The 21,874-nt window shown below is 34.9% G+C and overlaps 3 protein-coding genes, 2 long non-coding RNA genes and 1 pseudogene across 6 annotated transcripts; 1 reads left to right on the top strand and 5 right to left on the bottom strand.

The window, feature by feature from the left end:
• Nucleotides 1-4,117: 4,117 nt before the first annotated feature.
• Nucleotides 4,118-6,329, bottom strand: LOC124435957. The gene is made up of 9 exons (XM_046985890.1): nucleotides 6,299-6,329; nucleotides 5,993-6,107; nucleotides 5,788-5,868; nucleotides 5,470-5,649; nucleotides 5,283-5,372; nucleotides 5,094-5,171; nucleotides 4,838-4,958; nucleotides 4,402-4,589; nucleotides 4,118-4,293 (listed from the first exon to the last, which is right to left on the bottom strand). Exons 4-9 carry the CDS (start codon nucleotides 5,555-5,557, stop codon nucleotides 4,118-4,120), a joined length of 741 nt encoding a protein of 246 aa, XP_046841846.1. The 5' UTR covers nucleotides 5,558-5,649; nucleotides 5,788-5,868; nucleotides 5,993-6,107; nucleotides 6,299-6,329.
• Nucleotides 6,330-6,360: 31 nt separating this feature from the next.
• Nucleotides 6,361-7,296, bottom strand: LOC124437568. Of its 2 annotated transcripts, XR_006945761.1 has the most exons (4): nucleotides 7,256-7,296; nucleotides 6,927-7,008; nucleotides 6,621-6,780; nucleotides 6,361-6,433 (listed from the first exon to the last, which is right to left on the bottom strand). It is a non-coding gene; the product is annotated as an uncharacterized LOC124437568 (long non-coding RNA). The 2 variants fall into 2 exon arrangements; XR_006945760.1 differs by lacking the exon at nucleotides 7,256-7,296 and having other exon boundaries at nucleotides 6,927-7,206.
• Nucleotides 7,297-7,342: 46 nt separating this feature from the next.
• LOC124437570 lies at nucleotides 7,343-8,591 on the bottom strand. The gene is made up of 4 exons (XR_006945762.1): nucleotides 8,457-8,591; nucleotides 7,911-8,376; nucleotides 7,615-7,717; nucleotides 7,343-7,521 (listed from the first exon to the last, which is right to left on the bottom strand). It is a non-coding gene; the product is annotated as an uncharacterized LOC124437570 (long non-coding RNA).
• Nucleotides 8,592-9,119: 528 nt separating this feature from the next.
• On the top strand, nucleotides 9,120-10,553 carry LOC124437566 (protein phosphatase 1 regulatory subunit 3B-like). The gene is made up of 2 exons (XM_046987537.1): nucleotides 9,120-9,221; nucleotides 9,461-10,553. The coding sequence occupies exon 2, from the start codon at nucleotides 9,593-9,595 to the stop codon at nucleotides 10,250-10,252; it is 660 nt and encodes a 219-aa protein (XP_046843493.1). The 5' UTR covers nucleotides 9,120-9,221; nucleotides 9,461-9,592; the 3' UTR covers nucleotides 10,253-10,553.
• Nucleotides 10,414-13,058, bottom strand: LOC124437565 (plasmanylethanolamine desaturase-like). The gene is made up of 4 exons (XM_046987536.1): nucleotides 12,832-13,058; nucleotides 12,234-12,353; nucleotides 11,277-11,368; nucleotides 10,414-11,183 (listed from the first exon to the last, which is right to left on the bottom strand). Exons 1-4 carry the CDS (start codon nucleotides 12,929-12,931, stop codon nucleotides 10,707-10,709), a joined length of 789 nt encoding a protein of 262 aa, XP_046843492.1. The 5' UTR covers nucleotides 12,932-13,058; the 3' UTR covers nucleotides 10,414-10,706.
• Nucleotides 13,059-17,714: 4,656 nt separating this feature from the next.
• Nucleotides 17,715-19,252, bottom strand: LOC124435956 (annotated as a pseudogene).
• Between the last annotated feature and the right edge of the window lie 2,622 nt (nucleotides 19,253-21,874).

Genomic DNA, 21,874 nt, shown 5'->3' with positions numbered 1-21,874 from the left:
AAGGGAGATAGTGGAAGGAAATAATGTTCTTCATGCAGAAAATGTTGAGGAATGTGACAAAGAGCAAGACAATGGCGGCCACATCCAGAAGTTGTTGAAGTTAGTGGTGAGAATGATAATAATAGTCATGGCGAACTTGTTAACAACGTTTCCGACGAATATGATGTTGGCCATGGACAAAGAACTGATAATGTTAATAATGGTTGTGAAAATGGTGATGTTCCCGGTGATAGAGATGTTGTAAATAATGGTGGCGATGATGATGGTAATTCTGGGAATGTATTTTGTGGACGAGACGGAACAGTTAATGAAGGTGACGGAAACCTTGTAACAGAAAACGCCGTGCCTAAAAAGTTGATAAAGAGCACAGGAAGGGAAGAAGTAACAACAAAAGAAAAGAAAGAAGCAAAGTCCAGTGACAGAGAAAGTGTGTCTTGTGCAAAGAAAAGAGCTAGTCATTTGACATCCTATGACAAATGTAAAGCCTTTCTTTGTCAAGAACCATCTTCAAAGATAATGGAATGGTGGATTGGGTGTTGTGTGATGTTTGTCAACAATGGTACCATTGGGATTGCGTTGGCATTACGACGAAGCCGAAAGGAAAATTTGATTGCGGATGCAATGTATCTTACTTTACTCATGGGTAAATTATACATCCACTTTTTCTAAACTACGAACTGTTATTCTGTTCATTTTTGCGCATCACCGATTTATTTGCATACGTATTGATAATAGTTATTAATACGTTCCTCGTGCTCTTAAATGTTTTAATTCTAAAATGTGAGTTTCTTGAACACACACGAATAAATATATTTCATTTCTTTTGTCTTTTCCTTGACAGATCTGCGAAAACATTTGACATAAATATAAAGGGAAATCGCTCATTCAGAGGATTAAAGGTTCTCTTAGAATTTAAATTATTTAATATCAGTTGCAGATAAACATACCTATAATATTTTAACATTGAATTTTAGGCACATTTAACAAAAATCGTCAACGGTGCGATAACCAGTAAACGCCACAGGTTATTTAAGCAAATGATCCGTGGGCGAAATCAAGCTCAGACTGAACTCACCGATCTCTACATGACGTGTCCTTTAACTCGAACTCAAGTATAAAAACACATTCTCTGTTAGAAATGGAGCCCCACTAGTGTCTTAACTCTTCATTTTTGTATATATAGGCAAACGATCTGTTGAATGTAGTCAAAGAAATAGTCACAGATATTTTTCGATCCTTTGATGAAACAAATTCAATGAACATCAACTACGTGTATAACGTTTTATTCCATGAGGTTTGTTGTTCATCTAACGCCAAATTCCAAGACGTTTTTTTGTTGTGAAAGCTATGTGACAGTGAAACTATGATATTTTATATAGGCCTGCATATATTGTATACGAAAAACTGAGCGTTGTCTCCGAAATAACGCTGAAAAATTTATAATTGTGCGAGTGGAGTTCAAGACGGTGCAGACTCTGAAAGTGACTAACCTTGTTATCTACCGAAGTACCTGAAAGCTGTAGTGGATCTTGTAGTGGATACTCTTATGACTCAATGTCGTCTAAATATACTATTGACGATGAACTAGCGCTGTTTTTATAGTTTAGGTTTACTGAATAAGATTTTCTTTTTTAGCTAAGTTCTATCACTTTATCAAAAACTAATGAATTCTTGTACAGGAAACAATTATACTTCAATTTTGTCTACAATTAAAATAAAAGATGCTTTTATTTAACAAAAAGTTTTTTTCAACGCATTTATTATCCAGCGTACGTACGTTGGATGGCTATTACCCACGTATATATAACATCCATTTTCACCATATACTACATTGTATAACTACCAAAAAGTTACATACGACAGTTCAACAAGTATTTATTCAACAAAATTTTTTTCAACGCATTTATTATCCAGCGTACGTACGTTGGGCGGCTATTACCCACGTATATATAACATCCATTTTCACCATATACTACATTGTATAACTACCAAAAAGTTACATACGACAGTTCAACAAGTATTTATTTAACAAAAATTTTTTTCAACGCATTTATTATCCAGCGTACGTACGTTGGGCGGCTATTACCCACATATATATAACATCCATTTTCACCATATACTACATTGTATAACTACCAAAAGTTACATACGACAGTTCAACAAGAATTTGTTCAACAAAACGTTTTTTGCAACGCATTTATTATCCAGCGTACGTACGTTGGACGGCTATTACCCATATATATATAACATCCATTTTCACCATATACTACATTGTATAACTATCAAAAAGTTACATACGACAGTTCAACAAGTATTTATTCAACAAAAAGTTTTTTGCAACGTATTTATTATCCAGCGTACGTACGTTGGACGGCTATTACCCATGTATATATAACATCCATTCTCACCATATACTACATGTATAACTACCAAAAAGTTACATACGACAGTTCAACAAGTATTTATTGAACAAAATTTTTTTTAACGCATTTATTATCCAGCGTACGTACGTTGGACTGCTATTACCCATGTATATATAACATCCATTTTCACCATATACTGCATTGTATAACTACCAAAAAGTTACATATGACAGTTCAACAAGTATTTATTCAACAAAATTTTTTAACGCATTTATTATCCAGCGTACGTACGTTGGGCGGCTATTACCCACGTATATATAACATCCATTTTCACCATATACTACATTGTATAACTACTAAAAAGTTACATATGACAGTTCAACAAGTATTTATTCAACAAAAAGTTTTTTTTCAACGCATTTATTATCCAGCGTACGTACGTTGGGCGGCTATTACCCATGTAAATATAACATCCATTTTTACCATATACTACATTGTATAACTACCAAAAAGTTACATACGACAGTTCAACAAGTATTTGTTCAACAAAACGCTTTTTGCAACGCATTTATTATCCAGCGTACGTACGTTGGACGGCTATTACCCATGTATATATAACATCCATTCTCACCATATACTACATGTATAACTACCAAAAAGTTACATACGACAGTTCAACAAGTATTTATTCAACAAAATTTTTTTTTCAACGCATTTATTATCTAGCGTACGTACGTTGGGCGGCTATTACACATGTCTATATAACATCCATTTTCACCATATACTACATTGTATAACTAACAAAAAGTTACATACGACAGTTCAACAAGTATTTATTTAACAAAAATTTTTTTTTAACGCATTTATTATCTAGCGTACGTACGTTGGGCGGCTATTACACATGTCTATATAACATCCATTTTCACCATATACTGCATTGTATAACTACCAAAAAGTTACATATGACAGTTCAACAAGTATTTATTTAACAAAAAGTTTTTTTCAACGCATTTATTATCCAGCGTATGTACGTTGGGCGGCTATTACCCATGTATATATAACATCCATTTTCACCATATACTACATTGTATAACTACCAAAAAGTTACATACGACAGTTCAACAAGTATTTATTCAACAAAAAGTTTTTTTCAAGGCATTTATTATCCAGCGTACGTACGTTGGGCGGCTATTGCACATGACTTCGTAACAACTTTTCAAGTGCCCTTTACGTAAATTGATTTTCTAATTAAAGGATTTTCAAGAGCTTAAAGTGCCTGCACAATCCCCGTTATACATCATCGCTGGTGCTTTCATAGTCGTCTTCACTTGTTTGATCGTCTTCAGAATCCACTTGTTCATATACAACCACTTTTTCTTCGTCATCCAGAGCCGACACCAGATCACTTTGAAGCATGTCAACATTCCCATGAAATAAATACTGTGGTTTGTCTTTGTTGATGTACAAAGAAAACCTTTTTTCTAGATCTATCAACATGCTTTCAATTTGAAAGATCTTCCTGTGTAAAAATATCGCTTCACCGTATTCAACATCAAGTACGTTTTCATGGTTAATAAAACTATTCAAAAAGTCAGTAATCTTGCTGTGCTGTTGAAAGTAGTGACTCCACGTATTTTCCATTTCTGACTTCAACAGGATTTGCTCTTCCTTGGATCGGTCAAGCAAATGGCATAAATCTATAGCCTTCCGTTTAACAGTAAATGGAACTGAACAATCTTCATCAGTAGGTGCAGCTAGATATTCACACCAAAATCATTGTCAGGATCTTTGACAGCATCAAATGTTAATGCGGTATGTGAATGATTAGAATGTGATTCTTTTGCCTCGTTATAAGCTGCGATATCTTTATTGACATCCTTTGTTACTCGAGTAATTTGCTTCGAAAGTCTGGATGCCAACGCTTGACCATCTGAAAAACAGAACAAACATACAGAGAACATTACAAAGAAGGCAACATGTAAAGTAATTTACAAACATTGCAAGTGGTATGGAACATTTATGAGATAGGTAGAGTTAACACAGTATTTAGACTTAAGATTTAGGAGAAACCATCTTTCAACAACATTTTTCCTCATTCGAGACAAAACACGTTTTTCTTTCCTAGACGCAACCTCGCGTTTTGCATTTTCGTACTCTGAGTCAGTATTTTGCCAGCGTGCAGAAATTGAGTTTTCCCTTTCCATGATCTTCAACTGCTCGTCAATTCTAAACAGTAAATACCAAATCATTACAAATATAAGGCACGGTCAGATAAGCACCTGCAAGTTGCATATACATCTCTACTTGTACGTACGTATAAAACAAGAAATAATTTTTATTCGATATTCCAACTTATTATTCACAATGTTACGACGTACATTAATAGCTTCAAAATTTTCCCAGTTCATTTTTCTAAATGCACACTGTTTAAGACTTTAATATCTCTAGGAACAAGTTCAACTTTTCGAACATACTTTTTCATCTGATTAAATCGAACAGTCAGTTCACTTGGATCAGTGCAACCATTCCATCGATGGTAAAGATCAGCGTACAAGTCCAGGTATATAACGTACTTGCATTTCCAATCTTCTTCTTCTGTAAGTTGTTGAAGATTTACGTATATTTGTTAAAAAAAGTTTTCTGTGGGCAAAACATTCCACATAATGAGCATCAATAATTATGTGTCAAATCTGTTCCATAGCTACAAGCCATTGTTTCTCAATTACTAACCAGTCTCAACTTCACGACCAAAAAAAGTCGATTCGTCCTTCATCCACTCACGAATATTATCTATTGAAATCCTGTGAGCTTTAGATAATGAAAAAAAGAAAATTTACTGCTTTCATGTGAGTCGTAAATAGTTCATATCCAAAATCGGAGTCAAATATAACCACACAGCAAATACAAACATATACTCACACGGAAAGCACCTGCATAACTTTTCAATATCTGATTTTGCAGTTTCTTCCACGTCAACAGCTCGCTTCATCCTTGCCATCAGCAAATTGCCTCAAAAAACAAAATTTAATTCATACCTGCTATTACATAATATGATGACATGTTAGCTATGTATATGTTCAAACAAAGAAACAAAAACTAGTTATACCTAAATTAATCTTCGTTTTCTTTCCATAATGTAAAAGAGCATCACTGAGTACATCAACTCTGTGACTTGGACGCATTTCTTTAGTCATTCTGCTAAATTTGCGAATGTAAGCCCACAATCTCTCAACATCTCACCGTCAGTTAGGCCAAATCCTTCTTTACGACGGGGACTAAATTTAACCTTTACAAGAAAGATTTAGCAAAAATTATTGATTTTTTATAATTTTATCATCTACAATACCATTAGTTATGACAGCATAAAAACCCAGGTATCACCATCTGTTAATACGTATGAAAAATAAAAACAATAACAACTAACTTGGCATCGTCCAACATGGCCATAGCAGTGAAAAATTGGAATTGAAAATTGAAAAATGTCAATAATTGGATCCTCCAAATTCTTTTTGTAAAAACAAAATAAAGAAAAACATGTGAAAGACTACCTTTTCAAAGAAAAAGTGTTGAGGGAAAGTTATTGACTAAGGAAACAGTTAACAAAGCAACTATTGTCAATTGAATATTACCTGTAAGTGTTTCACCAACATGCATGCAACATCATACAATATGTTTATTTTGAGTGCAGGTTTATCAGCATTATCTTTCTCTAATTCTTGGAGAACATAAACTGCATAGCTCAATCTATAAAATATGTAGAATATTTTTTTAAATAATGCAACCACATGTATGCAAAAAGCTTCAGCACTTGCACAAAGCAATGAAAGTAGCAAACCAACTGAAAAAATAAATTTACACCATCAAATGCAAGCATCTTAACCACCTCATTCAAACCAAGAACATTTAGGTAAAATAGAGAAAAATGTGTAACAGACCTCTCTCCATGTTTCAAATTTAAGAATTTTTAGGAAACTCATGTCGACAGCCTCGCCAAAGATTGCTGTTTCATCAAGAGCTCTGTAGCGATTCATTGATCGAACAGCATTCCCAGCAAGAAAACCATGACACTCCTATAAGTATCAGTATGTAACAAACAAAAAGTATACAAGAGCTTTATTTCCTAAAGCCCATGGCACAAATTTATTGAAAATAAAACTATGTGGTAGAGAATGTAAAAAATCAAATATATTCAAAGCACTGTAACTTCCATGCCTGAATTTTCATTAGAATAACAAAGTATATTAAAGCTACATTGACCTTGTTTGATGTAGGTGTGGTATAATTGGCAACAAATTGATCAACATGTGTCTGATCATAGAACATCAGCTGTTCAAATAGAGGTTTTCCAATACTCTGCCCAGCTTTTTCCTTCGTCCAATAAAAGAGCATCAAGAGACTCAAAGATCACACCATCAGTCTTCAATAAAATGGTGAAGGATAAAATCATGCAATGTATTTGAGTTCAATGATGCAAATGATGCAGTCAAAAGGTGTTTAAGATAGCATTGCTAATGTTCTTTTACTAAATTGTCATTGTTAAACGAGTAATCTGAATATACTCACTTTGGGACAAGCAGGACAGATATTTCCTTCATCAAGCTCAGGAATAACACAGCTCAACATGTTTAGTTTATGTCTGTAAATTCTGAAAAAAACAATGACACAAAGAAAGCAATTATGCACTCTTAAACAAATGACATAAACAAAATACAGTGCAATACAGTAATACTTGAGGAAAAATCCTTTCTCATCATAAACTTTAGCATTTTGATTTCCTCCAATTAAATACATCTCTTAAGATGAGATTCTTAGGCTATAAAATTGACTGCAACTTTCCCAGCAATTCATAATAGTACAGCAGTGCAATAAATCAGTGACCTACATGCAATTACCTGTATTCTTCAAAAGCATCTATAATGACAGGATACATTTTGGTGTTGCATAAGAAGAAAATATGTGTTGTGATTAAACTCTTCAAATGACTGACAAATGCTTTTTATTGATGCCTGGCATTCCATCTGCACAGAATGAACCAATTCAAAAAACTCAATTGCAATTCTTGGTTTTGTAGGTGTTCCACCCCAAAGGCCAAATTGCAGAAGTTGAACAAACTCGGAAGAGCATGAGCAAAACTGTACCTCAACAGTACAAAAGGTGCCTAAAAATTGAAAAAGATCCAAAATTATAATTGTGTTGAACCATCCCAGCTAAAATGAAGAAACTTTTACAGCACATTTTACATATAACATACCTTTAACATCAACAACAGAAACACTTCTTTTGTGACGAGCTGTTTGGCATGAACAATCATACACCAGCATGTTCATGAGTTTATATGGCCAAAACATGCCATCCTACAAAGCAATGAATAACCTCATAGAAATTCATTGTAATCAATCCCTTTCTTGCATTCATAAAAAATATTAGATTAGTGCTTCGTAGCATGTTTCACAATGTAAACTCTCATTTTATTTTTGCATTTTTTATTGCAAGTGTTGAGAGAGTTAACTGTAAAGACTTTTATAATATCTACCTCATAAAGGTTACCTAAAATATTTCAACATGATGACAAATATTTACGGTTGTGTGCATCTTTAACATACAGTTCTCACAATACTTTGCCATTGGACCACAATCGCTGCACCTAAACTTTGCTTCATTATCACAATGAATACACTTCCGATTGCTCCAATTTTTGCCAGCAAACTGAAATGTATTCTTTATAACTGAATGTCGCAAATTTTCCCATGCTTTTTGTTTTCTTTCAACTTTCTGGTAATAAGAAGCTGATTCTTCACAATCATGGCGAACATCACTTTCAAGATCACTGTTATCTTGTTCCATTCCCAGTTCATGGCCTTCCAATGCACCACAATTATCAGGACTGTTAATAGAACAGCTTCCTCTATGATCCTCAGTAACCAATTCTGACAAATCCACCTCCTCTCTCTCAACATGGCCATCCTCATCATGATATGTGACAGCTACAGTTGCTTTAAACCTTTTATTTGTCCTACAAAATTATCATAAAATTTATAAAATGATAATAAATGTTGAAAAGTCTAACAGCTATAAGGCCGTTATTTGGTGTACCTTGGCATCTTTTAACATTACCAGTAAGAAAATCACAAATCAGAAAATATTATCGATATTACCAATGACACAATAACATAAGTTAATCGACCAAAGTACAACGTACGTATCTTCCACGACTACCAGCCGACGTTTTGTGCCCGTACTTTACCGGCTATTAGCCACGTCTCACAAGACGAATGGGGTGGATAATACAGACAGTGGAAGCGGCAGGACAGACGATTGTGTTCAGCGGTGCTAAGGAGACTACGCTTTTACGTCATGTAATTTACGCATCAATGTAAAACACAAAGTTGTATTTTTTGAGTTCTTTTACATCAACTTTAATTATTTACGGCTTTTCTATTGATCGATTTTTGTACTTACTGGTGTTCCATAATACTGAGATCTAAAAAATGATTTTCTGTCTTCAATTTTCCATTCGTCGTCACTCAGTCTGCTCAACATTCTGCTCCCCGACTTTTTCAACACAATTGATATGAATGAGATCGGATTTCTTTTGCGAGAAATCTGAACTATATTTGTTAAAAGCAATTTTCCAAACGGTTAATTAAATTGAAAAGTCGGCGGTAGTTTTTTTTTGTTCTTGAAAATAAACACAGACGCGTGCACAATTGCACGACAAGGAGAAAGTGGTTTCCGCTTCCCCAGTCACACTCACACTCATGGCTGGAGTAAACAATCTCCGGCGAGCGTCGTTCTTGGTGAACTGACAACGATTTTGTCGATCCGATTAAAAGAGTTCCACAAATATCTGTCGCTGAGGTACGTAAGATCTTCATTCCATGAGTCATAGTTCTCCTAAAGGCGAGAGAACGCTTTTGTTTACATTTGATAACATGCAAAACATTTCAAAATCTACTTTACATTAACGTCATCGGGTGGCAAGCCATGACTGTTGGCATGACCGATGTAACTGATTTCCTTTCATAATAAAGATGCCTAATTGTAGATACTTGTACTGTTGCCCTATTAATAAGTGGATATTTCCGTGTTTTTCATAGTTCATGTGACGTCAAGCTTCGTTAAACACTTATTTTAATCGTGGTGAAAATGAACATGGAGAAGACGACAATCTTGTTACACTGATTCAATTATTATCGACGTATGAATAAACTGCTTTAGATAGCTAATAAATGGACTTCGCTGTGGCGATGGCCGAGTACAGGAGTGCGGCCCACAAAACGATCTTAAAGAAACAGAAATCGCTGCCTTTGAGCAAGAACAAAAATGTTCACTTTGCAGACGTTTGTGGTCTATCGCTTGTGTCGGTTCACCAAATATCTATGGACGATTTGACTATCTTACCTTCGAATTCCTCCCTGAAGAACGAAGTCACACAAGAACTTGTGCTTACGTTTCCGCAGCCAAGTGCCTTGGATAATTTCTTAGAGCGTTTAAACAGACTGAACATCTCGTTGGAGAATGTCCTTGTATCTAATTGTGCCATTATGGGCACTGTTAAAGTCAAAAACCTTGCGTTTGAGAAGCACGTTTTCGTGCGTTGTACTTTTGATCAATGGCGTACGTATGAGGATCATATGGGCAGTTATGTACCTTTATCTCACGATGGAAATTTCGATCGTTTCTCTTTCGCTATTGCTGTACCACTCACAATGAAAAAGGGCGATCTCATGGAATTCGCCATATGTTACAGAACTGTATCTCCCTTAACAGAATGGTGGGATAATAATGATGGAAAGAACTATGTCATCGAATATCGACAGAAAATTGTTTCTAAGAGTCCTTCCTACAGTTTGCTTTGGAGCGAACTTATTCCCAATTTTAGACGTTAATTGTAATGTCTTATATTGTTGAATGGTTGCAGCATCGGGTCAGGTCTCATTAGTCATTATCTGACCGCGCAGTGGTAGAATTATTCATAGCAATAGTTGTCATTCGCTATATTAGTAAAGTTCGCAAGTACTGTTTTGTAATAAAAACAGTTCTAAAGAAATTAATTGTCATTATTTGTATACCATATTCTCTGACAATATATTACATGTTATTTACAGGAATGTATATGTTAATTAACTAAGCATGATAAATATGCACATATTACATCTAATTTAACATATTACAATCCAACCAATATAATATTTGATTATAGAGTAAATGATTTTTATCACAGTAACCCAAAACATGTTTAGTTATTGAATAAATTATACCAAATCAGGCCATAATATCAATAGAATATATGGTAAATGGCTGATCCAAAAATATCAACATCTGTTGGAATTTTGGCTTTTATTATTTCTTTTTTGCCCAATTCAAGTCATCTACCCGAGGCTTGTACCCAGTAGTCTTTGTGATACACCATTCCAATGTAGACCAAAATTTTATGAATTCTAAAGGATAGTTAAGCCATCCTGTGGTTATACAAAAATAGGTTTCATGTGGCGATACATGGTGTATACGATGATGACTTCTAGGCAAAATAATCCTGTAGTCTTGTAACATTTGTACCCATGTTGGTGAACCAAAATATGTATGAGACCATTTGTGAATCTGATTGGTTAATGCTACAAATACTGCCAATGCAAATATGTACCAATCCCACATGAAATGTCCCTCCTGGATGTGGCTATTTGTCATGTAATGTTTGTAAACTATGTATGATAGGAAAGGTAAAGTTATTAAGCAGTTATCGCCATTGGTCTCCACAATATCATGTCTCGTCAATGCTGTAGGGTCGATGTGATGTTCACGAAATGGACGGATAAATGCCTACAATGAGGAAGTTAGTTGTACATAAATAAACATATTTTGAAAACAAAAACTATGATCAGTGAAATTCATTAGAGATTTAAACAAACAAACCTGGCCAATAATGGGGAGATCAACTTGTCCCCAGCTGTCTGCAGCCCAATGAACCAAACCAGACAGAAAATCAGCACTTAGAATGCCCAAAGCTAAAACATGAAATTTGTCATATGTTTGAACCATTCCGTGTTTTGTTCAGGAATACTGGTACAACATACTACTCAGTGATCATTTCATGCTGTGGGAAAAATCTCTGTGGGAAAATCTTTGTGGGGTGGTTGAACAGCTCCCCCTACTTCAAACAAACAAACAAACAAACAAAAAATTGGAATCGGAATCGGAATTTATATCAGAATTGTGTAAATGATTTAATACAGTCAGATTCAGGAATGTTATAACTTAAAGGAATTCTATTTTGAAATTCTTTTGCAAATCTGATTATTTTCGGGCTATTTTCCTATTATGTGATTGTCATAGACACTTAAATTTTTCCAGCTTTTTGTCCATGAGATCTCAGCAAAAATGAACACACTCTGTCTAGTTAATATGAAACCCCCAATTATCAATTGTGGAATTAGAAAAGACCAGAACAGGGAACTTATTTCTTTCAATTGCTTGATGTGCTGTGTTTGTCTGTTAGTTTATAAAAAAACTTACAAAGTTGCAATGGGTTGAGCATTACAAACAACAGATACAAGAAAATTGGTTAGTGTAAAATTAATCATGGAAATTGTTCAAGAAAGACTTTGTAAGAGTAACAGTAACAACGATGCAAATTTGTGGCAATAATATGGTAGCTACAACATTTGGATAGCGTGTGTAGCTACAAACTTTCTAACTCTATGGTGCATTCAATGTAATCTAATATGCCAAATATTTGGCAGGGAGTTTTAGCTTGTGTAATTTAATCCATACTAAACCTTGCCCTCTCTTGGTTGTAAAGCTTACATGGAATGTACCTTAGCTTCATCTAGTATCCTTGTTGTATAGTAAAAGAGAAATTGAAATACTTACAGGAGCCAATCACAACATAACTCAGGTCAGATAAATGAAAGTTTATCAACAATGACATAAACAACAACAACATCAATATCACATACGAGATGATACTGCAGTATTCGAGCAACCTTTTCTCTAAAAAAGAAACAAAATTTGAAACTCTATCGGCTCCTGAAATTAAACTGGAATACAATACTCATAAAACTTCGTCAACCACGCGTTTTGGTTTCGTAACCATAGTTATTATTGCTGCAGTTCAAAGTTCGACGTGGCGTGATTAGAAATTTATGGCAACGAAAGCATCTCGCAATGAATTTCGCGAGATAAATGAACTTGCAGAGACTTAATTTTTATTGTAATGCATTTAATGCCACTATGCGGCTTTTAATATGTCACAAATTAGCCGGCATTAGAATTCTGTATGAATTTCATAAATGAGTTGACAAGCGTTTTAAACCATTTTTTTCGGTAAATAGAATAGGCTATCGCTACAGACAAGCATCGGAAGCCGACATCATCTGTATACAGAAAAGTCTTTCATAACAAACGTGCCTCAAACAATACAAAAATAGACAAATTTTTCAACAACATATCGCTGCTAGCAAATTTAAACCTTTAGTGTAGCCGGCAGCAAGGATTTTCGCCCCTGTATGGTTCTTGATGTGACCAACCGATGCACGTTCAGACTTCGCAACTTCTTCGTGATCCATCATTTTAAAGAAAGAGCTGTTGGCATTATTGCACAGTCTGAGAAGTTTTCTCGATTTATTAATTCAACCCACGCCCTTTCATTAACGGAGATCTGCTTTCCTTGAATAATATACTACGCAGTATTTTTCGAGTGTTAATACCAGACTTTTATTGGTTGGATTATCTGCATTTAATTATTTCGACGAATTCGATTAGGATTAAGATTACGATTAGTTGATTGCACAAACGATTACTGATTGATTAATTTTTTGCTGTCGCAGCGAGCGATCACTAAGCGAGCGAGCAAGGCAGCAAACCGAAAGCTTACAGCTGGCAGCACCTTTCAGCCTACTAATCACATTTTCGCTAAAAGTATAGACCCAAAATTTAGTGCACTTAGACCCAAAGTGCAATGCGGTTTTCAAGTAAAATGAACGATCAAACAATAATAAGACTTCATACTTGTCAAAAAAGTCTTGCAGCTATGACGGAAAATACTGCGGTATTGTGCGAGGCACTGAATTTACTCCATCACCTCTGAAGAGTGAGAGCACAAGCAGATCCCTACATTACGAGAATATCTTAACAGTCCTAAACATTAAATAGCTACATAAAATCGATTACGAGTTGCCAAAAACTTACAAACGAGTTACCAACGAGTTACCAGCAAAAACTTACTTTTCTGTCTACTCTTTTGTCTACTCCTTTGTCTACTCTTTGAAAGATCTTATTGCACAGTCATAAATTATTATCATTTCTTCACAAAAACTAAATTTACAAAATGGCTTTATAGAAAATTGACATTCATCATGACACATTGCTCATCTGTTGAAATATAAATACGTCTCGTTATTGTTCGGCAGCATATACCACAGTGTACATTAATTTTTCATGGCTCTGCATTCAACTTCAACCCAAGTCTGTTTTAAACTTTTCTTCCATCTTTTCAAAAAAATGTGATCAAATTCTGCCCATTTTCTGGAAGTAAACTCGAACAAGGAGAGTTTGTCTTGGTCATGATGCGAGATATAGGCAAAAATCGATAAGAAGGCTGCTTTTGCCTTGTCTGACTATCGACAAAATGAAGAGCAAACAAGACTTGACCAACATAACTTAGTAGTAGAAAATATATAGATAAAAAATGTGCCGTCACTTTTAGGGTATTATGTTAAAAACTATAGTGAAAATATTGAATACTTTAAATGATAAACAATTCTGCTACCAGAGTCATGAAATGATAATTTTCTTGTAACTATTAGGGCATCCGAATACCTCGTAAGTTTACAAATTCTTTTATAAATACGAATTTAAAAAAGTGTTTGTGTTTGTATAATAAATAGTTAACCGTGGATATTCATACGACATCGGAACTTAATGTTCAAACGCTATTCATCCGACATAACTATTTATATCTTAAAAACTTAAAGGACACATGCAAGCTCGAAGACAACTTTATTTTATTGTAATGCCTATAGCTTGAAAATAAGACGTACCAAGTTTCAAAGTCGAGCGCAAAATATTTCAAAAGATATTTAGGGTTATAATCGGTAAAATCACGATATTCGATGACCATTCCTAAAACGTCGTGAGATTTTTTAAGTCTGGGAACTGGCAAAGAGTGACGTAATAGTTGACATAAACAAGCATCGTTCTTGTATGGTTCTACGGCTTGCACGGCTTTCTGTAGTTTGCTATTACTTTTTTTTATTTATCAAAAATTAATGGATTCTTCTGAAGAAGAAGCCGATTATGATATTGTCATCAATAACAATGAGGTACAACCTTACATGTTTGAGCCTTTGGCCAACGCGCAAGGTAGTCAAAATGAGGACAATTCTTCGTCATCGGAACGCGAAGATGAATTCATTCACAGAATTGGAAATATGAATGGTTAGTTGCATTTTATTGATGCTTCATTGTTTTTCCCAAAGTAAAAAATATGTTTTTATCTTTTAGGTGCGAGTGTGGCTTTTGTGTAGTCATGAGTACACGACGGGAAAGTATATGTTGCCAAGAGGTAAATAATACTGATCTAAAATAATCTAAAATAATAAAAGTGTCAATCGCCAATAATTCAAAATTATAAAATTGTCTTCAATTTGGTAATGCTATATAGCTTAGTTTTTGATAAATGTAAACAAATATTGCTAACTATAACTATAATATTTACCTCTTGCCTTCGTCTCTTCTCAAATGCAGTTCTTACATTTGTTGGCTGTTTCCTTTTAGATGCTACACTTGTGGGTTCCACAGAGTATTCAGAAATCGTGGGTGCAGCATCCTTCTTAAGGCGAAGCCGTCCTGCTGTCTATCCTACTGATTGCATCGCTTCAAAATTTTCCACGAAGTACGAACTCTCGAAATGTTGCGAGCACAATTTTGAGCTCTTTGTCCGCTTCCAATTTTGCGTCGGATCTTTTCAATCCAAATATCACGCATGCGCTTGTTTTCAGGAAACAAAAAAAAAGAAACCTTTTGCTGCGTTTCGTGGTTCTTAGAAGAACCGTTTTTACAATTAAAAGCGGCACAATAAACCATATTTTCAATGGTAAATTGTCGTGTTGTTAAGAAGTTACCAATATATTTCGAACGAAGCGCGCAATTGACCGCATTTAGCTCATGTCAACTATTACGTCACGACGAGCTTTTTCCAATCGGTAGCCGTCGTTAGCTCGTCGGGCATTTTCAATACGTTATCAGTAAAGCATCAACTTCAAACCTCCATAACTTCAAAAATATTTATCCTTTGAGTCTCAAACTTTGGTGAACTATTAGTTGGAGTTATACCTTTATGTAAAGTACAAAAAAAGCAATATGAATATTATGTTGCATGTGTCCTTTAAATAAACCTAACCTCAACCCAAACCCTAACACTAACCCAAACCCTAACCCTGACTCTAACCCTAACCTTAACCGAGATTATTGTTATAATTTTATGTTTTGGTTAAAAAATGAAAGATTAAGTGGATTTTGAGAAAAGACAAAATATTGAATAATTCGACAAAACCCGACATGCTGGGGTTGGGTTTCGAACTCGTATCCGTGACATAGGCTTCATTCCTTTTTTGTTGCCACTACAGGCTACGCAAACATTAAAGAAAAACCAAGCAAAATGTAATTTCATAAAGTGAGCAACATACATACAGGATGTCGGACGAATATCCATGGCGTAAATAGTTTTGATATTAAAGTAAATGGTTGAAACCCAGGAAAATGACTCTTTTGACTCTGAAGTTTCGACTACCTCTAAGGTTGTCGAAACTTCAGTCAACCACAAAAAAAAACAGTCCTTCTCAGAACTATACCAACCTGGATGATCTACATCTACAAACATGTAGTTTTGATTTTCTATACTCCCAATCGGGGTGAACAAATCCGGAGGGGTAACAAAATTTTCAATCCGTGAGCCCGCGTCTTTCCGCTGACTTTGAAGACCAAAATCTGCCATGTTTTTGACCACAGGAAGCGCGCTAATAATTTATAGTAATTTTGATGACCTGCTCCCTCCAGTCTTTATGTAACTTAATGGTCCAGTCTTCTTCATAGATCCAGTTCTTTATATAACTCAATGGTTGATGCACGAACTCCTGCGGATTGGCAGACACGATGTCAGTTGAAAACATGAGGATTATTTTGTTATTTTAGCAACAAAAGTTCAATGGAAGATTTAACTCCAAGATGAACTATTTAAAGAGATATGGCGTATTTTACAGAATTGTTGAAACATGTTGCTATTCATGTGATTTTTAGAACAAAACGCCTTTCTGTTATATTTTCAATTTATGATTCATTGTAAAATATTTTGAAAAATTATTGGACTGTCTTGTAAGATATTTTTTAAAACTAACTATGATAGCATTGAAAATAAAAAGTTCGAGACTCAACTAATACACTGTTATTTTTGAGGTGTTGAACTAGAACTTTTCTAGTGCTAAACTGACACCCACCGGTGGTGTTAAACAAAGGGTGTTATTATAACAGCAATATTGGTGTTGATTTAACAACATATGATCTTAAACATATTGTAGCGTGTTAACTTTAAACCTCAACACTTTAACACCAATGAATAGTGCTGAAATAGCACCTTGTGCTGCCACAAAGGCGCTAAAGTAACACTGTTTTTTGGTGTTAAGTGGTTGGTGTTAAATTAACACCATTAACAAGAGTTACAATAATTTATAAAGGGCGGTATTTCTGCACCACTCTGCTTGTAACATCATGGGTGTCAAAATAACACTTATTTTAACCGTTTTTTTAACTTATTTTTATACTTATATCAAACTGCAGCTGTTTTCGTTCTGACACGGATAACAGAACAGATGACTTATGCGTTCATTTAAACAGTTTAAAAACTTCCTAAAAAAAAGCGGCAATACATATGTTATATTAACCAGAGGTGGATTAAGCATGGATTTTTTATGGGTAACCTTGGCTTTGTGAGTTCATTAAAACTTAAAAGTAATAAGAAATGTCGTTTTGGCACACCTCAATGCAACCGTGTTGACCAAACCATAGATGGGTGAGCACCCCTGTGCACCTCCCCCCCCCCCTATAAATTATTCACTGATAATAAATACACAGGTTAAACAGTAAATAGAATAATTTATACCAAAGATAATCAGCTTTTTCGAAAGGCCATAATATATGCATTACGACATTACGATAACGCATGAATATGCTGTGTTCAGGAAATTAAAATTTATTCTACATCTATTTCATATCTATGGCAAATGTATTTTGTGTTACACTCAAATGGCTTTATCAAGTTAAATGGCAAATTAGGTTAACTCTTTAAAATATTTAATTTTAATTTCTCTTTATGTTCAGAAAACCTGACAGTCTGTTTTTTTGAAACATGGCATTTGCAACATTTTGGTTAATGATACAAACACCAATAACTTCCCAAAACTGGGGAAATTCAACATAATCATAACCAATATGGACAGTAGCTCCTACTTTATATTTCGTTCCATTGATAATAATCCATTTGGTACTAAAATTATAATAGGAAAAATATTAATATTATTTAGTTCACAGCAATTAATTTTGTACAAAAACTTTACTGAAAAGCAAGTAAATAAAGAGCAATTTTAAGCAATTTCATCATTCACAATGAAGATATTTCAGTCACCCGACTAATTACATCAATCTGGCTTACCTATAAAATGGTGTTTGTCTGTTCACTTCAGGAAATTCTGTTCGAATGAGACCACTCTCTTCAACATCACCAACATATAATGTTTTACCTTCAGAAAGACGAACATAAGTTTTTTTAATTACTGTAGCTGTAGCTTACATAAAAAATAAAGTCAACTAAGGATAATGGATGCACCATTGAGCTATAACTATATATTGTATCTGAATGAAAGAAACCATTAAGAAATGCACCTGGCCTAATTTCAGTGCTTTTGCAAATAAACGTGCTATTTCCACCTTCAGCAGGCTGTAGGCGATAACAAACTCCTTCTTTGTGCCTCTTTGCCAACGAGTGTGGTAGGTTTATAAAATTACCAATCACTATTGCCAACCTCTTAATGTAATGGTGTTTTGCTTCGTAGCGCATGCACAAACTTCGCACAAGAAGCCCAAATCTGTTAATTGATACAGAATACAAGTAAGAATTGTAAATTAGTTTTGAAAATTGCAGGTTTTTGAAGCCACATGGCTTGTAATTGTAAATCTGAATTCTAAACTTACTGAAGTATTGCTCTTGGCATATGAACCATGTAGTGCATCTTTGGAATGATACTACATTCTGGAAACAATTCTTTAAAATTTTGTAATAACTTTTGAATGAGTATTTGAAGATATGAAATATGCTCTCTGCTCACATTTGGAGTAAAAATTATACGAACAATTTGAAGTAAGGTACAGAGTTACCCCCAGTGGTGATCGTCTAATTCTATATGGTCACCAATAAGAAATGGCAAATGTAGGACAAGACAACACCTCTGATTTGCTAATAGGACGGAAAAAGCGTCATAAATTATATTCCTGTGGGAACGTGTGCTTATTAGTTCATTTTTCGGGATCACCTGACCTTAAAATACCTTATGCTATCAAATGCTTACATACTGTATATAGATCTATGTAAAATTTAAGGATTTTTAAGTAGTGGAAAGGACATTACTGTACCATGCTGCTTTAGACTATTGTCTGATGAAAGAAGTCTTTGGGCTTGAATTGGAGCAGGTTTATTGGTATCATTATGATAACCAAAATCAAACGCCTGCATCCTTTTATTAAGGTCGTCTAGTTTGAACTATCTCTTTTCAAAGATTAATTCTTTTAATAATTCTTTAACAATGTATTGTATGTAGCACACCTTCCAGTATATCAGGCATAGCATCTGGGGGGAGTCCTCCAAGACATGATAGTACTTTGAGTTGTTAAGTAAAGAAAACTTATTCAGGCCATAAGTTTTTTTAAAATGCTCTCATTGGTCCAGTTTTTGACACTGCTCATTGTAACCCGGCACTGTTCGCAAAACAAAGTCATCCTCATGAAACTAAACAAATAAGTTAAATTAATTCACCCTAAGCACATTCAGTATCTACCACTGAAACCATTTAAATTAATTAAACCAACACATTGTCTGAAGTAAAGCACTTTTATATCAACTAAGTACTTTACATTTTTCAAAGTTTACATACTCTGGAGAAAGCATAAACCATGCAATAGATGCAGTGGCAAGTGTCAATTAAGCATTTCTGTAGCTACATTATATATACCATTTCAGTTATTTCTGTAGCATTTCCCATACAGACTCTGCATTTTCTGTAAGACTGTGATCCTTGCTTAAACCTGTAGTGTTGTAGACACGCCCCTTAAAAGTGAATGACATATATGTATATATAGGAATGAGAAATGTTGTTTACGAACAGATAGTCGAGAGCACAATAGATAGATAAAAAAGGAGTAAGATAAATTCTAAACATTACATTGGCGACAAAGATGGGATATCTGTGGACAACACGAATGGCATACTCCTACGAGGAACGCGGATTATCATTCCAACAACCCTAAAAACAAGCGTTGTGAAGCTGGCCCACGAAGGCCACCAAGGAATAGCCAAAACTAAAGCTTTGTTACGCCAATACGCCTGGTTCCCTAATATGGACAAGGCCGTCAAGGATGAAATTGAAGCCTGTCTACCATGTCAAATAAATGGATCAACCAGCCCACCAGAACCATTAGCAAGTCCAGAAATGCCAGAGGGCCCTTGGCAAACCATCCATGCTGATTTCTATGGTCCGCTCCCTACTGGACAATATATCATCGTGCTGATCGATAAGTACTCGCGATACCCAGAAGCCGAAATAATCTCAAGTACCTCCGCCAAAGCACTGATCCCTAAAACAGATGCTATTTTTGCACGGCATGGAATCCCATTAAAGTTCAAATCTGACAACGGTCCACCGTTCAACAGTAAGGAATTCTCCAAATATCTACATAAACTTGGGGTGAAGCACGAGACATCAATCCCGGAGTGGCCGCAAGGAAACTCAGAGGCCGAAGCATTCATGAAGCCTTTAGCTAAAGCGATCAAAACAGCCCGTGCGGAACATCGCAATTGGACACAAGAACTTTCGAGATTCTTACTCAGCTATCGCACTACGCCTCATTGTTCAACCAATGTCCCACCAGCTCAACTACTATTTAACCGACCATTGAGAGGTATCCTACCAATGCTAAACCCCAAGGACAAAGTGCTAAATAGACATAAAGAGGCGCAGGCGAATGATTTTGAAGCGAAATCGAAAGGAAGAGAATTGGCAAACAAAAAAAGAAGAACTAAAGAATCAGATATCAGGGTGGGAGACAAAGTCCTCTTAAAACAAAGGAAAAAGATAAGTTCACAACAAAATTTGAGCAAACACCATACACAGTGATTTATCGTAGAGGAGCTAAAGTAGTCGCTGAGAACCATAACCATCAAATAACCAGAAACACATCGTTCTTTAAAAAGATAAGAGACAAGTCGAGAGAATCAACTGATGAAGATGAATACAACATCCACGAACAGCCGTACAGACACAACCAATACGTACCAGAATGTGAAGAACCAGAACACATCATAGAACCAGAACCAGAAGAGCCAGCTCCAAGGAGATCAACTCGACAAAGAAAAATAACAGAACAATATGGGAACTCAATAAACCCTGACTTTGTTATCCGTTAAGTTGAGGAGGGATGTAGTGTTGTAGACACGCCCCTTAAAAGTGAATGACATATATGTATATATAGGAATGAGAAATGTTGTTTACGAACAGATAGTCGAGAGCACAATAGATAGATAATAAAGGAGTAAGATAAATTCTAAACATTACAAAACCCACCAAGATATTGTGAACCAAAATTATCGCCAGATATAAATGCAATTGTTCCTGCGAAGCATCTTTGCTGATTATTTATTATAAACTCATAGCCACCATCTTAAAAAGTTAATTTATTCCTTAATTTATTAGAGTTCTTAAAAGAACAAAACATTAAAAACATGCATCAACACTAGCCCAATACCTGTTCTAAGTTTTGAAGGTCTCTAAGAAATGCAATTAGCATGGGTTCTACACCATATATCGTGAGATGCTTACTAGACACTAGTCCAAGTAGTTGAGTGGAAATGATGTGAGAATGGTCTTCCGGACATATATTACCTATTGTATAATAAAAAGCGGCTATATGAAATGCAAAAGGTAACCGGAAAATTTAATGAAATAGACATTTTTAAACCTACAGAATGGGAATTACTAGCACATTAAATTAAATTATGGTACTAACCTAATTTAAGTTTGTTAGCTCTTGATCCTAATGGGTTACAAACTTCTACTTCATCAACATAAATAAGAATTTGCAATGCTAATGGATCTTTACTGAATAGTGTCTGCTCTTTTAAGCCTTCGCCATCACAGTAATCAGACAAAAATCACTGGTGCAAAAATGAGGATTTTCCACCTACACAAAAT

Source organism: Xenia sp. Carnegie-2017, unplaced genomic scaffold (assembly GCF_021976095.1).
Source record: "Xenia sp. Carnegie-2017 unplaced genomic scaffold, XeniaSp_v1 HiC_scaffold_16, whole genome shotgun sequence".
In the NCBI taxonomy this organism is placed as follows: Eukaryota; Metazoa; Cnidaria; class Anthozoa; order Malacalcyonacea; family Xeniidae; genus Xenia; species Xenia sp. Carnegie-2017.
This window is presented reverse-complemented; position numbering and strand designations above follow the sequence as displayed.